Below are 21,452 nucleotides of genomic sequence, written 5' to 3'. Positions count from 1 at the left end.
TTCCTGGCCGGGCACGGTGGCTCACACTTGTAACCCCAGCACTTTGGGAGGCCGAGGTGGGCGGATCACGAGGTCAGGAGATCGAGACCACGGTGAAACCCCATCTCTACTAAAAACACAAAAAATTAGCTGGGCGTGGTGGCAGGCGCCTGTAGTCCCAGCTACTCGGAGAGGCTGAGGCAGGAGAATGGCGTGAACCCGGGCGGCGGAGCTTGCAGTGAGCCGCGACTGTGCCACTGCACTCCAGCCTGGGCGACAGAGCGAGACTCCGTCTAAAAAAAAAAAAAGGTATTCCTAACTCTTCCCTTTTACTCCTTATATCCATGTCCTATCAATTCTAGCTCTGTATATTTTCAAATCCATCCCCTTAATTTAATATTTATTGTCACTACTTCATCATTTATCTTGTGAATCACTGAGTGGTCTCCTAACTGGTCTCCCTGCTTCTTATCTAGCTAGTTCCAATATATTCTTCATGCTGCTACCAGAGGACTTTCTCTGAACAAGAATCCATGTCACTTCCAGTGGAAAATCACTATGACACCTTATTGGTAATAAGATAGTAATGCAGGATCTGGCTCATGCCTTCCTCTCCATCCTTGTCTCTCCTTACTCACGAGCCTCTAGTTTCAAAGAATGTGTCACTGTAAGAGCCCAATTCTAGGAAAGCCTTAGGATATATGTGCTATGTAATGGGTCTTCTTAATTTACTGAAGCCATGAACTTCCCAGAGCTCATAACTCTATGGCTGGCCAAGTCTAGGGCTTGGTTCTGGACCTGAGCATACTTCTTTGCTGCTCTGACAAACTCCCTCTAGGTAAGATATAGAAAAGAGCCAATATACCTCACTACAAACTTCCCTTTCCCCAACATAGCACCAAGCAACAAAATTGTGTCTTACTTGACATAGTAGGGCCCAGCCCAAGTAACACCACATATACAGAGAACTGGAAAAAGATCCTTGAGAGTTCTGGTATGAGCTGGAGAAATGTGTTCACAACATTGTACTCCAGGGTGGAGAAAAGAAAGTCTTGGGGCCAGCTGGGTGCAGTGACTCACGCCTGTAATCCCAGCACTTTTTGGGGGCTGAGTTGAATGGACCACGTGAGGCCAGGAGTTCAAGACCAGCCTGGCCAACGTGGTGAAACTCCATCTCTACTAAAAATACAAAAATTAGTTGGGCGTGGTAGCACACGCCTGTAATTCCAGCTACTTGGGAGGCTGAGGCACAAGAATTGCTTGAACCCAGGAAGTGGAGGTTGTGATGAGCCAAGATTGCACCACTGTAGTCCAGCCTGGGTGACTGAGACTCTATCTCAACAACAACAACAACAACAACAAAAAGAAAAAGTCTTAGGGCCAAGCTGAGCCAGAAAAAAGTGTTTGCCCAAGGTGGCTACGAGCAGCCTAGCTGAAATGGAGACTCAGTCAATGGCTAAAGGAGCCAAGGTCAGCCAGGAAAATGGTTAGTGACTATTAGGTCCACAAGATTGAAGGAAGGACTGAAATAGGAACACAAGCAGCAAAGTCAGTGACCATGAGGGTTAGAGGCAGGAAGAATCAGGTATGCTGACAGGTCAAGCAGGAATTAAGTCTGTGAACAACAAGCACGTACTGAAGCTTCCTTGTCATGTGGCCTCGCTCTATCTTGCAATATTCTTCCCTAGCCTCCTTTTAACTCTGGTGGGTCCAGAGAGGAATAGTGTAAAACAATGAGACCACTATATCTAGGACTCTACTCCCTACTCAGTTCCCAAAATCAGGCAACGGACAACCAGAAACAATGCTCTTTCCAGTCACCACCTACAAATACAGAGCAATTACCCCCTCTGTTTTGATTATCCTCAGGTATGATTATCATAGATTTGGGACCTAGAAGAGCAGAGTTTGAAGATAGCCATTAACAATTCAGAATAGCTGGAGTGAATGAGGCCAAGAGGGGTCTGCCGAGCAGTGCCCAGCTTGTCTCCTATAAGAAGGATGTTTTCTGGCCCCAGGTCAGAGCTACAAGGGCCTTAGAAACCAGCACAGGATCTCCTTCATTTATCTTGCTTTTCCTTCCCATCCTCCTAGGAGTTCTCATCACATTCCAGAAACTGCCTCCAAATTGATCTAAAAAGTATTAAGCTGCTGCTGAGAAGTTTGTTCTGGCTTATGTGTTCCAGAAAGAAAAGGTCGACTTCTCCTACAACAAACTGGCTGATCCTGGGTTTTCATTTTATGACAAGACTTTGGTGGAAGCAGTGAAAAAGGGAGATCACTGGGTGCACTTGTTTTTCCGCTCACTCTCATTGTGTCATACCGTGATGTCAGAAGAAGAAGTAGAAGGTGAGGAGAGGCCTAACGTAGCTTCACGGACTGAATATGTCATGGAGTCTAGGCTGGAGGTAAGGGTGATTTGATATGCTTTGCAATGGCTTAATCTAAGAAAGAACTTTCTACTAGGTAGCTCTGTCCAGCAATGGAATGGATAGTCAAGATAAGCGTGAGCTCCTATGAATACCAGAGGTATTCAAGTAGAAAACAAACTCTTGGTTTAAAAGAAGATTCATTCATTCAATAGGAGTCAAACTTGGTGCTCTCTGGGGAGCTTCAGATTCTTTTTATTTATTTTAATTTTTTATGGTGCTCTACATTTTCAGAGAAACTTCTCTAGTAACTAACTATAGAATGATCCCTGAGGCTGAGAGCAGTGGCTCACACTTATAATCCCAGCATTTTGGAAGGCCAAGGCGGGAGGATTGCTTGAAGCCAGGAGTTTGAAACTAGCCTGGGCAACAAAGTGAGACTCCCCCTGTCCACCCCTGTTTCTACAAAAAATAATTTTAAAATAAATTAAAAAATTAGCCAGGTGCTGGGCACATTGACTCACACCTGTAATCCCAGCACTTTGGGAGGCCAAGGTGGGCAGATCATGAGGTCAGGAGATCAAGACCATCCTGACCAACATGGTGAAACCCCATCTCTACTAAAAATGCAAAAATTAGCTAGGTGTGGTGGCGCGTGCCTGTAATCCCAGCTACTCTGGAGGCTGAGCCAGGAGAATTGCTTGAACCAGGGAGCTGGAGGTTGCAGTGAGCCGAGATAGTGCCATTGCACTCCAGCCTGGTGATAGAGTAAGACTCCGTCTCAAAAAAAAAAGAAAAAGAAAAGAAAATTAGCCAGGTATGGTGCTGCAGGCCTGTAATCCCACTTACTTGGGAGGCTAAGGCAGGAGGATGGCTTGAGCCTAGGCGTTTGAGGTTGCAATGAGCTATGCTCATGCCACTGCACTCCAGCTTGGGTGGCAGAGAGAGACCCTGTCTCTAGGAAAAAAAAAAAAAGTTGTCTGAGGAGGGTGGCGGGAAAAAGAAAAAAGAATGGTCCCCGAAAGCATAGCCTTGGGAGCTTCTGATCTTGAAACTCTGCGAAGTTCTGCCCTCCAGATCAGCCCCACTGTCTCTGACAAGGCCTCCTAAAAGATGAGTTGTCATCCTCTTGTTGCTTCACAATTTGAAGATATCTCTACTATCCTAGTTTCTTTAGTAACCAGATGTGGCTATGTCATCCATTAATTTATCCACACCTCTTTAGAAACAATGAATGAGAAATGACTGTAAATTAAGACTTGGCAGGGTGCAGTGTCTCATGCCAGTAGCAGGAGACTGAGCAGGTGGATTGTATGACTCCAGGAATTCGAGACCAGCCTGGGCAACATGATGAAACTCTGTCTCTACAAAAAGTAAAAGAAAAAAAAAATTAGCTGGGCATGGTAGTGTGCACCTATAGTCCCAGCTACTCAGGAGGCTGAGGTGGAAGGATCACCTGAGCCCTGGAAGTGGAGGTTGCAGTGAGCCGAGATCATGCCAATGCACTCCAGCCTGGGTGACAGAGCGAGACCCTGTCTCAAAAAATAAATTAATTAATTAAGAAGACTTTTTTCCCTTAACAAATAAGAATTTAAACAACCAGGCCGGGCGCAGTGGCTCATGCCTGTAATCCCAGCACTTTGGGAGCCTGAGGCGGGCAGATCACGAGGTCAGGAGTTCAAGACCAGCCTGGCCAATATGGTGAAACACTGTTTCTACTAAAAATACAAAAATTAGCCAGGCGTGGTTGCGCGCATCTGTAGTCCCAGCTACTTGGGAAGCTGAGGACAGAAGGATCACTTGAACCCGAGAGGCGGAAGTTGCAGTGAGCCAAGATCGTGCCACTGCACTCCAGCCTGGGTGACACAGCGAGACTCCGTCTCAAATTAAAAAAAAAAAAAAGAATTTAGACAACCAAATGAATCACATCCTTTAAAGTCAATGTACTCTTAATACTACCAGTAGTGACACCCTATATTTGTATATCACTTTACAGTTTTACAAATTGCTTTCATTTGTATTATCTCATACAGTCTTCACGTCAGCCCTCTGAAGTAGGCAGAACAAGAAAGATGGAAACTGATGCTAAGGGAGCTTAAGTTACTTGCCTAAAATCCTATAGCTAAGAAGAGCAGAGATAAAAACCCACTCTCACGTCCACCGCATGCTTCTCTGGCCTACTGCTATTCCAACAAGCTGCTATTATTTGAAGCATATTTGGCCTTGACCTTGTTTACTGCCTCGAGTGACAGAGCAGGAAACACACAAGAAAATAATCTAAATTGTTCAGTAGATATATCTTATATCTGACCTAAAATTATATTCCCCACCTACCTTATTCACAAGCATAAGACTCTGATGATGCATACCTGTTTTAAAAATCAAATCAACCTTCAGAAGAGAAATAATCTAAAATATACCTCAAGTTGTGATAATATTCTAACAGAGGAGTTCCAGAAATATCTTGAATAATATCAGATTGAAAGACTGATTCAATAAGGTGAGTCATTTAGCTTCCCAGGGTGACTTTCAAAGGTGACAACACTCATTTACATATATATATATATTTGTTTTTAATTGTTTACTAAATCATCAATCTTATTTTCTTACAGCAGTGTTTTTAAAAGTGTGGTTAGTCTTATGCAGGAGTACTTATGCAGGACCATCTGCATGAGAATCACCCAGGAGATTTGTTAAAAATTCATTTTCGGCTGGGCGCGGTGGCTGACGCCTATAATCCCAGCACTTTGGGAGGCCGAGGCGGGCAGATCACGAGGTCAGGAGATCGAGACCATCCTGGATAACACAGTGAAACCCCGTCTCTACTAAAAATACAAAAAAATAGCCAGGCGTGGTGGCAGGCGCCTGTAGTCCCAGCTACTCGGGAGGCTGAGGCAGGAGAATGGCGTGAACCTGGGAGGCGGAGTTTGCAGTGAGCCGAGATCGCGCCACTGCACTCCAGCCTGGGCGACAGAGCGAGACTCCATCTCAAAAAAGAAAAAAAAATTCATTTTCTTAGGCCCTCCTCCCAGATTTTGTGATTATGGATTCAGTTAAGTTTGGGAGAGATCCCAGAACTACCATTTTTAACAAGCTTCCTGAGCCATCTTTACTCACTAAAGTCAAAGAGTAACTGCCTGTTCAGTTTGTTTGTATATATTGTATGTACCACGTACCTCTGTAAAGTAAGTCTGTAAAGTAAGTTGAAAATAATGGAAATGAAGGCCAGGTGTGGTGTCTCATGCCCATAATCTCAGCACTTTGAGATGCCAAGAAGGGAGGATCACTTGAGCCCAGAAGTTCGATAGTAGCCTGGGCAACATAGGGAGATCCCGTCTTAAAAAAAAAAAAAATCCAGTTGTGGTGTACACCTGTGGTCACAGCTCTTTGGGAGAGCGAGCTGGGAGGATTGCTTGAGCCTGGGAGGTTGAGTCTGCAATGAGCTGTGATCACACCACTTGCACTCCAGCCTGGGTGACAGAGTGAGACCCTATCTCAAAAAAATAAAAAACTACAAATTAAAAAAAGGAAAGGAAAAGAGACTGATATGTTCTATGCAATCTGGCCTTTTAGAGCCAGACTTGTCAGGTAGTTTTAAAGAAACGTGCCCCTTTCTGGACTCTGTCTTTATATAAACCACTTAGAAGACAGTGTCACTTCTGGGTGGACTTCAGCTACTCATCTCTGTGGGCTCCGGTTGCCCTCTTCCCTCCTGTCAGGCATGCTGATGTACCAGGCTCAGTCACCAGATGAAGGTGCCCTGGTCACTGCTGCCAGGAACTTTGGTTTTGTGTTCCGTTCCCGCACGTCTGAGACAGTCATAGTGGTCGAAATGGGGAAAACCAGAGTCTACCAACTGCTGACTATTTTGGACTTCAACAATGTGCACAAGAGGATGTCTGTTATTGGTGGGTGCCCTTCCTAGTTGGCCTTCTCCCCTTCTTTGTCCTTCATACATATTCACACATTGCCTTTCTCTTTTATCTACACACAAATGCTTTCTCCCACTCACATACCTTCTCATAGGTATGTGCCTCAAATACAAACACGCAGCCATCCCTACTTTCTCACATATCCTTTAACTTTTCTCTTACACACATATGGGGACTTGCTACCATATGCTAAGTCCACACTAAGCCCCTAGTGTTCCTGAGCAGTGGCTTGTCAGCACCCTCAAAGCCAAGGTGAGGGCAAAGAATAAATTTATAAAGCCTGAACGTGGAATGAGAGATGGGAGCAGACAGTCTAGGGGAAATTCATACTGTCTTACTCTCTGTTAGTTTGAGATTCATACTAAAGAGGAAGAGGTCATTTTTCACCCTTGGCATTACTAGATACGAGCCTTGGTCTGGGACTTAGAGATACTAAATGTGATTCTACATCAGACTCTTCCACGGGTAGTATTGAACCCATGGAAGAACTGGTTCTGTAAGTTCCTCTCTCACTTTTAGCAGCCCTCGCCACATCATTTATCCTGTGTGACCACTCATTGAGTACTTAGCCTCCATTAAAGGTAGAAACAATGTCTTAGGGAGTAGCCTCCTATTATCCCTCATTGGCTCAGACAAGTTATAATAAGGGACTGATAAAGTTACTTTGCTTAATTTGCTTATCTTTAGTGCGGACACCTGAAGATCGGATAATGTTGTTTTGCAAGGGTGCAGACACTATCATCTGTGAACTGCTTCATCCATCCTGTAGTTCCCTCTGTGATGTGACCATGGAACATTTAGATGTAAGTGTTTAGGCTGCAGGAGAAGGAAGATGTGGGTAGTTCCCTGTATCTGGATATGTAGCCACATATGTGTCCCTGGGCCATTGTGTTTCTTTATGGCTACATAATGATGTCTGTGTCTCTTTAATTGGTGGAAGAATAAAACTATCTTATTTTGTGGGATTTTCACTGACCATATTGCCAACTTCTATATCAAAGAGTTGAGTGTGACAGTGCCCCAGAAGCATGATGAGGATTGTGTCCATGGGAGTATTACAACAATCAGAATAGTTCCCTGGTTCTTGGTTCAAGAGTTTCCATGGTCAGACCTGGAGTTTGCTTTAGAATAGGACCTGTTGTTTCTTTCTCTTGCCTGATTGCCCTGGCCAGAACTTCCAATACTATGTCGAATGGGAGTGGAGAGAGAGGGCATCCTTCTCTTGTGCTGGTTTTCAAAGGGAATGCTTCTAGCTTTCACCCATTCAGTATATTGGCTGTGGGTTTGTCATAAATAGCTCTTATTATTTTGAGGTACATTCCATCAGTACCTAGTTTATTGAGAGTTTTTGGCCTGAAGTGGTGTTGAATTTTATCGAAGGCCTTTTCTGCATCTATTGAGATAATCATGTGGTTTTTGTCATTGGTTCTGTTTATGTGATGGATTACATTTATTGATTTGCATATGTAGAACCAGCCTTGCATCCCAGGGATGAAGCCGACTTGATTGTGGTGGATAAGCTTTTTGATGTGCTGCTGGATTCTGTTTGCCAGTATTTTATTGAGGATTTTCACGTCAGTATTCAAATAGGAAGAGAGGAAGTCAAATTGTCTCCATTTCCAGATGACATGATTGTATATTTAGAAAACCCCACTTCTCAGCCCAAAATCTCCTTAAGCTGATAGGATACAAAATCCGTGTGCAAAAATCACAAGCATTCCTATACACCAATAATAGACAAACAGAAAGCCAAATCATGAGTGAACTCCCATTCAGAATTGCTGCAAAGAGAATAAAATGCCTAGGAATACAACTTACAAGGGATGTGAAGGACCTCTTCAAGAAGAACTACAAACCACTGCTCAATGAAATAAGAGAGAACACAAACAAATGGAAAAACATTCCATGCTCATGGATAGGAAGAATCAATATTGTGAAAAATGGCCATACTGCCCAAATTAATTTATAGATTCAATACTATCCCCATCAAGCTACCATTGATTTTCTTCACAGAATTAGAAAAAAAAAAAAAAACTACTTTAAATTTCCTATGGAACCAAAAAAGAGCCCAGATAGCCAAGACAATCCTAAGCAAAAAGAACAAAGCTGGAGGCATCATGCTACCTGACTTCAAACTATACTACAAGGCTATGGTAACCAAAACAGCATGGTACTGGTACCAAAACAGATATATAGACCAATGGAACAGAACAGAGGCCTCAGAAATAATGCCACACGTCTACAACCATCTGATCTTTGACAAACCTGACAAAAACAAGCAATGGGGAAAGGATTCCCTATTTAATAAATGGTGTTGGGAAAACTGGCTAGCCATATGCAGAAAATAGAAACTGGACCCCTTCCTTATACCTTATACAAAAATCAACTCAAGATGGATTAAAGACTTAACCATAAGACCTAAAACCATAAAAACCCTACAAGAAAACCTAGGCAATACCCTTCAGGACATAGGCATGGGCAAAGACTTCATGACAAAAACACCAAAAGCAATGGCAACAAAAGTCAAAATTGATAAATGGGATCTAATTAAACTAAAGAGCTTCTGCACAGCAAAAGAAACTATCATCAGAGTGAACAGGCAGCCTACAGAATGGGAGAAAATTTTTTACAATCTACTCATCTGGCAAAGGGGTAATATCCAGAATCTATAAGGAACTTAAACAAATTTACAAGAAGAAAACAACCCCATCAAAAAGTGGGTGGAGGATATGAACAGACACTTCTCAAAATAAGACATTTATGTGGCCAACAAACATATGAAAAAAAGCTTATCATCACTGGTCATCAGAGAAATGCAAATCAAAACCACAATGAGATACCATCTCACAACAGTTAGAATGGTGATCATTAAAAAGTCAGGAAACAACAGATGCTAGAGAGGATATGGAGAAATAGGAACACTTTTACACTGTTGGTGGGAGTGTAAATTAGTTCAACCATTGTGGAAGATAGTGTGGTGATTCCTCAAGGATCTAGAACCAGAAATACCATTTGACCCAGCAGTCCCATTACTAGGTATATACCCAAATGATTATAAATGATTCTACTATAAAGACACATGCACACGCATGTTTATTGCAGCACTATTCACAATAGCAAAGACTTGGAACCAACCCAAATGCTCATCAATGATAGACTGGATAAAGAAAATGTGGCACACATACACCATGGGATACTACGCACCCATAAAAAATGATGAGTTAATGTCCTTTGCAGGGACATGGATGAAGCTGGAAACCATCATTCTTAGCAAACTAACACAGGAACAGAAAACCAAACACTGCACGTTCTCACTCGTAAGTGGGAGTTGAACAATGAGAACACATGGACACAGGGAGGGGAACATAACACACCAGAGCCTATCAGGGTGGGGGACTAGGGGAGGGATAGCATTAGGAGAAATACCTAATGTAGATGACAGGTTGATGGGTGCAGCAAAGCACCATGGCACATGTATACCTATGTAACAAACCTGCACGTTCTGCACATGTATCCCAGAACTTAAAGTGTAATAATAATAATAATAAATAGGACCGGTTGTTATGGGAGGCCCTACTCCACCAGCCATGATGAGAACAGACTTCCTAGAATAGAAAACATCAGGCCTGGACTGTTCGATACCTCTCTCTGTTGGCTACAGGATTGGAATCATCAAAGGCACCTTCCCTACCCTACCCTACCTTACTTCTACACTCTAGGATTTGGGATGTATCAAAAAGAGAGAGTAGCTCCAGCCATCTGGCACAAGAAAGGAAAACCAGATCCATACTCTCTGAGGTTTTGACCTCCAAATCTGTATATGCAAAGGGTTGGGGGAGTAGGGAGAGAACAAGGGACAGAATAACAATGAAGATAGATCATAAAAATATTTGATAAATGAGGGAATATGCTATTTTATTAAGCCACCTCCACTTGACTCTCCATTAACACACAGCCAGAAGCCAGAGAACAAATGGCCAATAAGCACATGAAGAGCTGTTCAGCATCTTTAGTCATTAGAGAAATACAAAAATCAAACCCACAAAACCCACTTTACACCCACTAGGATGGCTAAAATCAAAAATTTGAAGAAAAAAAAAGATAGCCAGCACTAATAAGCATTAACAAGGATGCAATGAAATTGTAACCCCTCTACATTGCTGATGGGAAAGTAAAATAGCACAGCCATTTTGGAAAACAGTCTGGCATTTCCTTAAAAAGTTAAGCATAAAGTGATCATATAACCTTGCAATTCCACTCCAAGGTATATTTTCTAGAGAAATAAAAATAGACACCCATACAAAAACGTATACACAGGTGGAGGGATGGGAGCAAGATGGATAAATAGAATCCTTCACTGATCATTTTCCCCACAGGAACACCACATTTGACAACTATCTACATTAAAAAGCACCTTCGAAGAACCAAAAACAAGTGAGCAATCAGAGTATCTGATGTTAACTTCATATCACTGAAAGGTGTACTGAAGAGGGTAGGAAAGACAGTCTTGAATCACTAGCATCAGCCCTCCTCCATCCCCCAGCAGTGGCCACATTGTGCAGAGTATCTGTGAATTTGGGGGAGGGAGAGTGCAGCAATTATGGGAACTCAGTGCTGCCAACACCAATGAAAACACAACCAGTGCCTACAGAGGGAGCATTTAGAGCAGTCCTAGCCAGAGGGGAATCGCCCATCCCAACAGTCAGAACTTAAGTTTCTGGCTGGGCATGGTGGCTCACGCCTGTAATCCCAGCATTTTGGGAGGCCAAGGCAGGTGGATCACCTGAGGTCGGGAGTTCGAGACCAACCTGACCACCATAGAGAAACCTGTCTCTACTAAAAATACAAAAAATTAGCCAGGCATGGTGGTGCATGCCTGTAATTCCAGCTACTTGGGAGGCTGACGTAGGAGATTTGCTTCAACTCGGGAGGTGGAGGTTGCAGTGACCTGAGACGGTGCCGTTGCACTCCAGCCTGGGCAACAAGAGCGAAACTCCATCTCAAAAAAAGAAAAAGACCTTGAGTTTCTGCAAGCTTCACCACCACAGGTTAAAGTGCTCTGGGGTCCTAAATAAACTTGACAGGCTGTCAAGGCCACAAGGACTGCAACTCCTAGCCAAGTCCTAGTGCTGTACTGGGTTCAGAGCCAGTGGACTTGGAGGGTCATGAGACCCAGTGAGACACTAGCCCGGGTGGCTAAGGGAGTGCCACCCCTCCCCCAACCCCAGGCAGCCCAACACATACCTCCAAAAGAGACCCCTTCCTTCCATTTGAGGAGAGGAAAGGGAAGAGTGAAGAGGATTTTGTTTTGCAACTTGGACACCAGCTCAGCCATGGTAGGACAGGGCACTGGGCAGAGTCATGAGGTCCCCATTCCAGGCCCTAGCTCTTGGGTGAGATTTTTAGACACACTCTGGGCCAAAGGGAACCCACTACCTTGAAGGGGACCCAGTCCTGGGAGGATTTATCACCTCCTGACCTAAGAGCCCTAAGGTCCTGAATAATCAATAGTACTAACCAGGTAATACATGCCATGGGCCTTGGGTGAGACTGTGAGATGTGCTGGCTTCAGGTGTCACTCAGCATATTCACAGCTGTGGTGACTACAAGGAGAGACCCCTTCTGTTTGAAAAAAGGAGAGGGAAGAATAAAGAGGACTTTATCTTGCAGCTTAGCTACCAGCTCGGCCACAGTGGGGAAGAGCACTAAGCAGGCTCTAGGGGCCCCCACTTCCAAGCGTTGGCTCTTAGATGGCATTTCTAAACCTACCCTTGGCCAGAAGATAGCCCAGTGTCCTGAAGGGGGAGTTCCAAGCCTGGAAGCATTTACCACAAGCTGATTGAAGAGCTTTTGGGCCTTAAGTGAACATCATCAGTACCCTGGCAGTACTCCCCATAAGCCCGTCATGATGGTGGACACAGGGAGAAACTCCACCACCTAGGAAAAAGGGAGGGAAGAGTGGGAAAGACTATTGTCTTGTGGTTTCAATGCCAACTTAACTGCAGTGGAATAAAGGACCAGGTGGATTTTTTGGGTTTATGACTCTGGGTCCTGGATCCCAAATGACATCTATGGACCAGTCTGGAGCCTTGGAGAATCACCACCCTGAAGTGAAGGACACAAGAGTGGCTGGCTTCACCACCTGCTGCTTGTGGAGCTCTGGACCCTTGAGTGAACATGGGTGGTAACCAGCTAGTGGTTACGAGGGCATTGGGCAAGACCCAGAGTTGTGCTGGCTTCAGGTCTGACCCAGCACAGTCACAGTAGTGGTCACAGGGTTGCTTGTGTCCCAGCTCAAGGCAGTTCAGCACAGAGAGAGAGAGAGACTCCATTTGTTTGGGAGAAGTAAAGGAAGAAAATAAGAGTCTTTGCCTGGTAATCCAGAGAATTCTTCCAGATTTTATCCAAGACCACCATCTTATCCAAGACCACTTGTACCGCTACAAGTCTGCAAAAATGACAGTGTTCCTGGGCTTCGAGTGCCTCCTTATGCAGATACGACTTAGATCACAACACCCAAGTCCCTAGTATCATACTGAATGGAGAAAAACTGAAAGCTTTTCCTCCAAGATCTGGAACACAACAAGGATACCCACTTTCACCACTGTTATTCAGCATAGTACTGGAAGTCCTAGCTAGAGCAATCAGACAACAGAAAGTAATAAAAGACATACAAATTGGAAAGGAAGAAGTCAAATTATCCTTGTTTGCAGTTGATATGATCTTGTATTTGGAAAAAACTAAAGACTCCACCAAAAAAACTGTTAGAACTGGTAAGCAAATTCAGTAATGTTGCAGGATACAAACTCCATATATGAAAATCAAAAGCATTTCTATATGCCAACAGCAAACAATCTGAAAAAGAAATCAAGAAAGTAATCCCATTTACAGTAGCTATAGGGAGAATTAAATACCTCAGAACTAACTTTACCAAAGAAGTGAAAGATCTCTACAATGAAAACTATAAAACGTTGATGAAATAAATTAGAGAGGACACAAAAAATGAAAAGATACTCCATATTCATGAGTTGGAAGAGTAAATATTGTTAAAATGTCCATACTACCCAAAGCAATCTACAGATGCAGTGCAATCCCTATCAAAATACCAATGACATCCTTCACAGAAATGGAAAAAACAATCCTAAAATTTATATGGAACCATAAAAGACCCAGAATAGCCAAAGCTATCCTGAGCAAAAATAACAAAACTGGAGGAATCACATTACCTGACTTTAAATTATGCTACAGAGCTATAGTAATCAAAACAGTATGGCAATGGCATAAAAACAGACACATAGACCAATGGAACAGAATAGAGAACCCAGAAACAAATTAATACACCTACAGTAAACTAATTTTAGACAAAGGTGCCAAGAACATACACTGGGGAAAAGACAGTCTCATCAATAAATGATGCTGGGAAAACAATATTATTCATATGCAGAAGAATGAAACTAGGACAGGCATAGTGGCTCACGCCTGTAATCCCAACATTTTGAGAAGTTGAGGCGGGAAGATCACTTGAGCCCAGGAGCTTGAGACCAGCCTGGGGAACAGAGCAAGACCCTGACTCTGTTTTTTTAAGTAAATTAAAAAAAAATTTTAAAGGAGAATGAAACTAGACCCCTATGTCTCACCATAAACAAATATCAAATCAAAATAGATTAACGACTTGAATCTAAGACCTCAAATTATGTAACTACTAAATGAAAACATTGGGGAAACTCTCCAGCACATTGGTCTGGGCAAAAAATATCTTGAGTAATACCCCACAAGCACAGGCAATCAAAGCAAAAATGGACAAATGGGACCACATTAAGTTTAAAAGCTTCTGCACAACAAAGGAAACAATCAACAAAGTAAAGACACAACCCACAGAATGGGAGAAAATATCTGCAAACTACTCATCTGACAAAGGATTAATAACCAGAATATATAAGGAACTCAAACAACTCTATAGGAAAAAAAAATCTAATAATCTGATTTAACAATGGGCAAAAGATCTGAAGAGACGTTTCTCAAAAGAAGACATGCAGATAATAAACAGGCATATAAAAAGGTGCTCAACATCATTGATCATCAGAGAAATGCAAATCAAAACTACAATGAAATATCATCTCACCCTAGTTAAAATGGCTTTTATCTAAACGACAGGCAATAACAAATGTTAGCTAGGATGTGGATAAAAGAGAACCTTTGTACACTGCATAGTTACATTCCCAACTATGCAGAACAGTTTGGAGTTTCCTCAAAAAACTAAAAATAGAGCTACCATATGATCCAGAAATCCCACTGCTAGGTATATACCCAAAAGAAAGGAATTCAGTGTATTGAATAGATATTGTCACTTCCATGTTTATTGCAGCAATATTCACAATAGCCAAGATTTGGAGGCAAAAAGTTAAGTGTCCATCAACAGACAAATGAATAAAGAAAATGTGATACGTATACACAAGGAGAACTATTCAGTTATAAACAAAGAATGAGATCCTGTCATTTGCAAAAACGTGGATGGAACTGGAGATCATTATGTTATTAATAAGTGAAATAAGCCAGGCACAGAAAGGCAAACTTTGCATGTTCTCACTTAGTTGGGGCTAAAAATTAAAACAATTGAATTCTTGGAGACAGAGAGTAGAATGATGGTTACCAGAGGCTGGGAAGGGTAGTGGGGCAGAGGGAGGGAAGTGAGGATGGCAAATGGGTATTGAAAAATAGAAAGAATGAATAAGATCTAGTATTTGGTGGCACAACAGGGTGACTATAGTTAATAATTTAATTGTACATTTTTAAGTAAGAATATAATTGGATTGTTTATAACACAAACGATAAATGCTTGAGGTGATGGACACCCCATTTACCCTGATGTGATGATTATATGCCTGTATCAAAATATCTCATATTTCTCATAAATATATACACCTACTATGTATCCACAACAATTAAAATTTAAAAAAAAAAAAGTGTACACAAATGTTCTAAGCTGCATTGTTCATAATGGCCAAAAAAGTGAAACAACCCTAATGTTCATCAACAGATGATTGGATAAATAAAATGTGGTTTATCTGTACAATGGAATGTTATTTGGCAATAAAAACGAGTGGAGTACCGATAAATGCTACAACATAGATGAACCTTGAAAACATTATGCTATGTGAAGAAGCCAGTCACAAAAGACCACAAAGATTCCATGTATATGAAATGTCCAGACTATGCAAATCTATAGAATCAGAGAGTAAATTAGTGGCCATGATAGAACTAGGGGAAAATGGAATGGGAATGACTGCTAATGGATACAGGGTTTCAGCTTGGGATAATTAAAATGTTCTGAAATTAGATATTAGTAATGGGTGCATGAACTTTGTGAATAGACTTTCAAAAGGCCACTGAATTGTATACTTTAAAAGGGTGAAATTTATAATATATGAATTATATCTCAATTTTTTTTTAAGTCAGTGAAATGTCCCACACAAGACGGCTCTTATACCTTATACTGGTTCCCAGAGGCCATAGTATTTTTTGTGGACTAGACTTTTATCTTTTAACCTTTCAGAACATGTGAGTTAGGGTACCTTTTCTGAAAGCATTTCCACACACTAGCTTCAAAGGAAGTCAGAACACTGTTTCAGATCTTTTGACATGCTTCCTGCTTACCATCCTCAACAGACACTTATAGGGAGGCCTGACTATACTACAGTGTATTCACCACTGATGGCAAATCTGTAAGAGTCAAGCTCTAACAACCCACTCATGCAAAAGCAGAACTCCAGGCCCTCTGAGACAGGGATCAGCAAACAGGTCATGCACATACAGGTAGCAGGCAGGATTTGGCTCCCAGGCCCTAGTTTGCCTCATACCAGCACTAAGAGAAAAAACACACAAGTAGGGATAAAAGATAATGTTAACACATACTACTAAGTTATTTGTTGAATGGATTAATGAATCTGTCGTTATATTATTAAGCTTGTCAAGTTATTTTATCTGTGTCCTATACAAAACCAGTTTCTGCCGCTGTCACTTCCTTCTTAGAAACTCTCCTGAAATCTTTTCTGGGGCTTCTTAGACTGCCAACAGCATAGAGGTTTAAGAGATGACATTCTGTCCATATATTGTCTTATGTTAATTTCACCTGACAGCTAGCATCAAACACTCCGGAGTTACAGAGGGAACTGAGAGTAAATTCTGTTTCTCTTTGCTCTTGTAATGCCAAAGTGAATTAGTTTGCCACTCACTATAGCAATGATCACGTAGAATTGTTGTCATGTGCAGTTCTTGATATACAAAATCTGTTTCTAACCCACCCTTAGATGGATATGAATTCTGCCCTAAACCACCCACACTCTCATCCAGCCCTCCTATGACCAAGAGTTTATTCCTGCAAGATGGTTAGCTATGGTTAGTTAGGATATGTCAGTGGCTAAGGAGCAAAACGATGCTAACTCACCCAAAGAGCATTTCAGTAGTGCCCTCATTAACATGCTGGTGATGGCTAATCAACCGAACCAACCAACTATAGACAAATACACAAGTATGTGCTGTGTAAGATGCCCAGTGAATATTTGAGGAAGGAAGAGAGAGAGGAAAATGGAAATGAATGTGTGCTTGTAAATCTAGGAACACCTTTGATTACTTTTTATAACAACAGCTTCTTTTTACTTTATTATTCCCTTCATTCTCATATCATAGTCATCATTATCCACTCTGTAGAGGGTACATTATCATCCCAATTTTACAAGTAAGAGATCTAGACTTGGTTTTTCCCAGAGTCACACAGCAAATTACCTAACTACAAGTAAAAGCTAGAACCTTCTATCCTTCAGAATTACTCTCAACCTTCCAGCTAGGCTGGCCCCATCTTTGGAACGTTTTGCTGAAAAAGCACATCAGTTGCTTTCTGCTTAGGCTAGGAACTAGCCCCATGTTACTAATTATTAAACCCTATTTTGCAGGCAGATGAAGCCTGTGAGGTCGGTCTGCCACTCTCTTAACTCAGCCTTAACCCAGCCCAGGCCCACTCAGTGCACACACATGTATGTCTTCCAGGATTATGCCAGTGAAGGCCTCCGCACCCTAATGGTGGCCTACCGAAAGTTGGATGAAGCATTCTTCCAGGACTGAGCAGGAGGCACAATGAAGCCCGCTTGTCTTTGGAGAATCGGGAAAGCAAATTATCAAGTGTCTATGAAGAAGTCGAAAAAGACTTGATGGTTAGTGAGGAAGCCAGGGATAAACTGGGGGCAGTGATGGGGCCTGGCAGTCAGCAGACTGAGCAAGGGCTCTGCAAGTGGCTCCCAGACGACTGACAGATGCAGGTTCTCTCTGGGAGGAAGGATAGGAAGGCTCGGCAGGAGAGCTCCATAGCTTTGTGCGAGGGAGGCTGGATACTGGAATCCCAGCTGATTCAGTATATCCTGGACCTTCTCAATCCATAATGGAAGAATGCACTGGTTGTAATTTTTACCTTTCTGGCAGTGTTTCTAATCCCAAAGCTGTTCACAGAAGCTAAGGAATCTAGTTGAAAAGCTGTGTGTGTTGTGAGGCAGAATAAGCTGATTTTTATACCGCTGAGATCCTCACACCAGGACAGAGCCAGCTCACTAAAGAGAGTGCTGAGGTGCCAGTTCAGTCATTGGGTAGCACTAAATGCTCTGCCTCTTTCCCTTTTCCTCATTCACTGATGCATCTTTTCAAAGCTGTTAGGGGTCACAGCCATAGAAGACAAGCTACAAGATGGAGTACCTGAGACAATCATCATCCTGAACAAAGCCAAAATTAAACTATGGGTTTTAACTGGAGATAAGCAAGGTAAAACCCCTAGACTGACTGATCCTCTTCCCTATCCACCTTAGCCATTTATTTTCCTCCTCTTTCCTTTTTTTTCTTAGCCATTTTTTGACAATTATCTTGTAAGTCAAATCAAGTCCTTAGAGGACAACTTTCTTCTCAATCTTGTATACAATTTGCTGAGCATATACTTTATGCCAGATGATATATTAGGCATTGAAGACAGATGAATCAATCAGACATGACCTGTCACCCAGGAACTCACAAGCTAAACTTTAAAATTGTCTTTGACTGTACCCTATTGTCCCATAGAGTCACTCTCTTACTATATCCCACAAATTTGCCTGAAAATCCTCCCAGTTCAACCTCATTTTCTGTTGGCTGTACTTAATGCAAACTTCTGAACTCATCTCTCTGACTCTTGCTCTTATTAATTTCAGTACAGCCAACATACAACCATCAGTTTAATCTTCCTCAAATATACTAATTTTATGATGTTACTCCTCTGTTCAGGGATCTACAGTGACTCCATGTTGTAAAGGTTGAACTTCTCTATCTGGCCTTCAAGACTTTGATAATCTATTGCTCTTCACATCCTTATCTGCATCCTAATGTTACCATTATCTTAAGTATGCCCCCCAAACAAACCAATTCCTACTCTAGGGCCTTCGTTTGGGTTGTTTCCCCACTTAAAATGCCTTTTCCTTCAAGTCTTATTCATCCGCCAAGGACTTCCTTCAAGAAAGTTTCTGTGACAGTCGCAGTCTCTCCTCTGAATTCTGATACCATGTGTAGCCAGGATTCAGGGCTTGATTTTTTTCTAAGTATGAATTTATTCCAAATTCCGGACTATTTTATGGGGGCATAAAATCTAGCATAGAAATGGGCACAGTGCTATTCAAAGAAACACATCCTGATTGCCTGGAGAGGTGGATAAAGACTGAAATTGTAGCCGGGCATGGTGGCACATGCCTGTAATCCCAGCACTTTGGGAGGCTGAGGCGGGCAGATCACAAGGTCAGGAGATAGAGACCATCCTGGCTAATATGGTGAAATCCTGTCTCTACTAAAAATACAAAAAATTAGCTGGGCACGTTGGCGGGTGCCTGTAGTCCCAGCTACTCGGGAGGCTGAGGCAGGAGAATGGCGTGAATCCGGGAGGCAGAGCTTGCAGTGAGCCGAGATAGCGCCACTGCAGTCTGGTCTGGGTAACAGCGTGAGACTCCGTCTCAAAAAAAAAAAAGACTGAAATTGTTCTAAGAAATAGCGTAAGGCTTTCTAGAGAAGGCCAGAATGACCGTAGTTATTGATAAATAACCCACAAGTCTGTACAGGTAGATAATCATCTGTGGATGTTTGAACACGATCTCCACTGATTCATTAAAAATGCACTTTGATTGCATCCATGGCAAATGTGGATGAATGGGCTCTGCAGCCCAATATTAGAGCCTGTGTACCTGTACACTGTGAAGATCCTGTCTCTGTCTTAAACACCAGCCAAAATGAGACTTGTGCTCCCCCTTTGCTACAGAGACTGCTGTGAACATTGCCTATTCCTGTAATCTATTTGAGGATGAAATGGATGAGGTTTTCATCGTGGAAGGCAGGGATGATGAGACTATTCGGAAAGAACTCAGGTATAGATGGGAGATTGGCCACAGCCAGTCCCTGGACTCAAAATTTCCCACCCATCTCTTCCCTTAGTGTGGCTCCCACACCACCAGAAGGAACAGATAAGACATGGAGGAGGGAAAAAAAACTAAAATATTTGAAAAAATTTTGTAAAGCAGCATTTGGGCTAAATGGGGCTGGAGTGTGCGGGATGGAGAAGTGTAGCATGTGGATGGTCAGGGACCTATGGCAGTGGCAGGTCTTGAGAGGCTGTCAAGTCTGAGCTCTTGGCTGGTGCTTTGCAGAGTTCCTGTATCCCCTTTGCCTTTCATCTGGGGACACATTTTCCCTCCTAAATTCTGAGCCTCCAGGTCAGACTCTGACCAATACTCTTGGCTTTCAGGACAGCAAGGAACAAGATGAAACCCAAATCTCTCCTGGATTCAGACCCCATAAACATTTACCTCACCACAAAGCCCAAACTATCTTTTGAAATACCTGAGGAGGTGGCCAATGGCAACTTTGGCTTGATCATCAATGGCTACAGTCTGGTGGGCAACACAGAGCTACACTCTATTCTCTTCTTCCAAGGAACCCTCTTCCTAGGTCCAACACACTGCAGGGAAATTTCAAGATTGCCTTTCCTATTCCATGAGTCACGCTATTCCCCTTCCCTTCTGGTGCCCTTGCCTGAAAGACTCCTTTCCCTAGGCCTCTCTAGGAAGAAGTAAATAAGGAAAGAGAAGCCAAGGGCATATTTCTTCCTTATCCAAATTCAAATTCTTCTCTACTGATGTGGACTGTCACTTAGGGGAAGAGGGAAGCAAGCAGAAACAGGTCCCCCAAGAAGTCACTTGGCCTCATAGCCCCATCAACGGATTTGGCCCAACGAGAGGTCCCGACCAGCTTCCCATTGGAGGCTGAGTCAGATGTGAGGATGCCTAGAACTGACTTGGGGGCTTGGCCTCTCTTGAGGGTGGAGTGTCTTGGGAGCAGCTATGCCTGCCCTGTGAAGGACAGGAGAGTGTGGAGGGAAAGGGAACCATTTGGGAAGGTCATACTCTGAGAGCTTTTTTGGGCAACCTGAAGAGTGAGCGTGTCCTGGTGCTGCAGGCCTATGCTCTGGAAGGGAACCTGGAGTTGGAACTGCTGCGAACAGCATGCATGTGCAAGGGGGTGATCTGCTGCCGGATGACACCCCTTCAGAAGGCCCAGGTGGTAGAGCTGATGAAGAGGTACAAGAAGGTGGTGACACTGGCCATCGGGGATGGGGCCAATGACGTCAGCATGATCAAAGGCATGTGAGGGGAGGGGGGCAGTTGGCTTCCAGCCATGGGCTTGCCCCTTCCTTCCTCCATGGGCAAAACTGATCTGAGTGGTACTCTGTTGCTGGCTCACACTCCTGCCTCTCATATGTGTTACACATTTATACCGTTTTGCAACTCCATTCATACTCCTCTATGCCTGCACTCCCACTTATTGACACATGCAGGCATCAGCGCATATCCACAGGCATGCACACACATTCAGATTCATGCACTTACACTATGAGTGTAAGCACACACACAGATACACATGGCTCCCACAAGAACACATGCTTACATTCACAGAACAACAGGCTGTGCAACTACCACACCTTCTTTCTGAGATGACTCAAGGTCCACGGAAAGGATCTCTGGGCAGGAGTCATAGTCTGTTTTTTTTTTTTTTTGAAGGCTGTTTTTTTTTTTTGAAGGCTGTAGGCTGTGATGCCCAATTCAGAGATCTTTTCTTTCCC

The 21,452-nt window shown here is 42.9% G+C and overlaps 1 protein-coding gene across 1 annotated transcript in view; it reads left to right on the top strand.

Annotated features, from left to right (window-relative positions):
• Positions 1–21,452, top strand: part of LOC100602175 (phospholipid-transporting ATPase FetA-like) — an 84,863-nt gene that overhangs the window by 55,842 nt on the left and 7,569 nt on the right. Inside the window, 9 exon segments of the mRNA XM_030818384.1 lie at positions 2,166–2,328; positions 6,068–6,256; positions 6,968–7,083; positions 17,324–17,393; positions 17,396–17,487; positions 17,974–18,085; positions 19,596–19,701; positions 20,079–20,226; positions 20,789–20,972. Of these exon segments, the coding sequence (XP_030674244.1) occupies positions 2,166–2,328; positions 6,068–6,256; positions 6,968–7,083; positions 17,324–17,393; positions 17,396–17,487; positions 17,974–18,085; positions 19,596–19,701; positions 20,079–20,226; positions 20,789–20,972 (1,180 nt within the window).

Source organism: Nomascus leucogenys, chromosome 8, assembly GCF_006542625.1.
Source record: "Nomascus leucogenys isolate Asia chromosome 8, Asia_NLE_v1, whole genome shotgun sequence".
Lineage (NCBI taxonomy): Eukaryota > Metazoa > Chordata > Mammalia > Primates > Hylobatidae > Nomascus > Nomascus leucogenys.
Note: the sequence above shows the minus strand (reverse complement) of the source record. Positions and strands in the feature narration are given on the sequence as shown.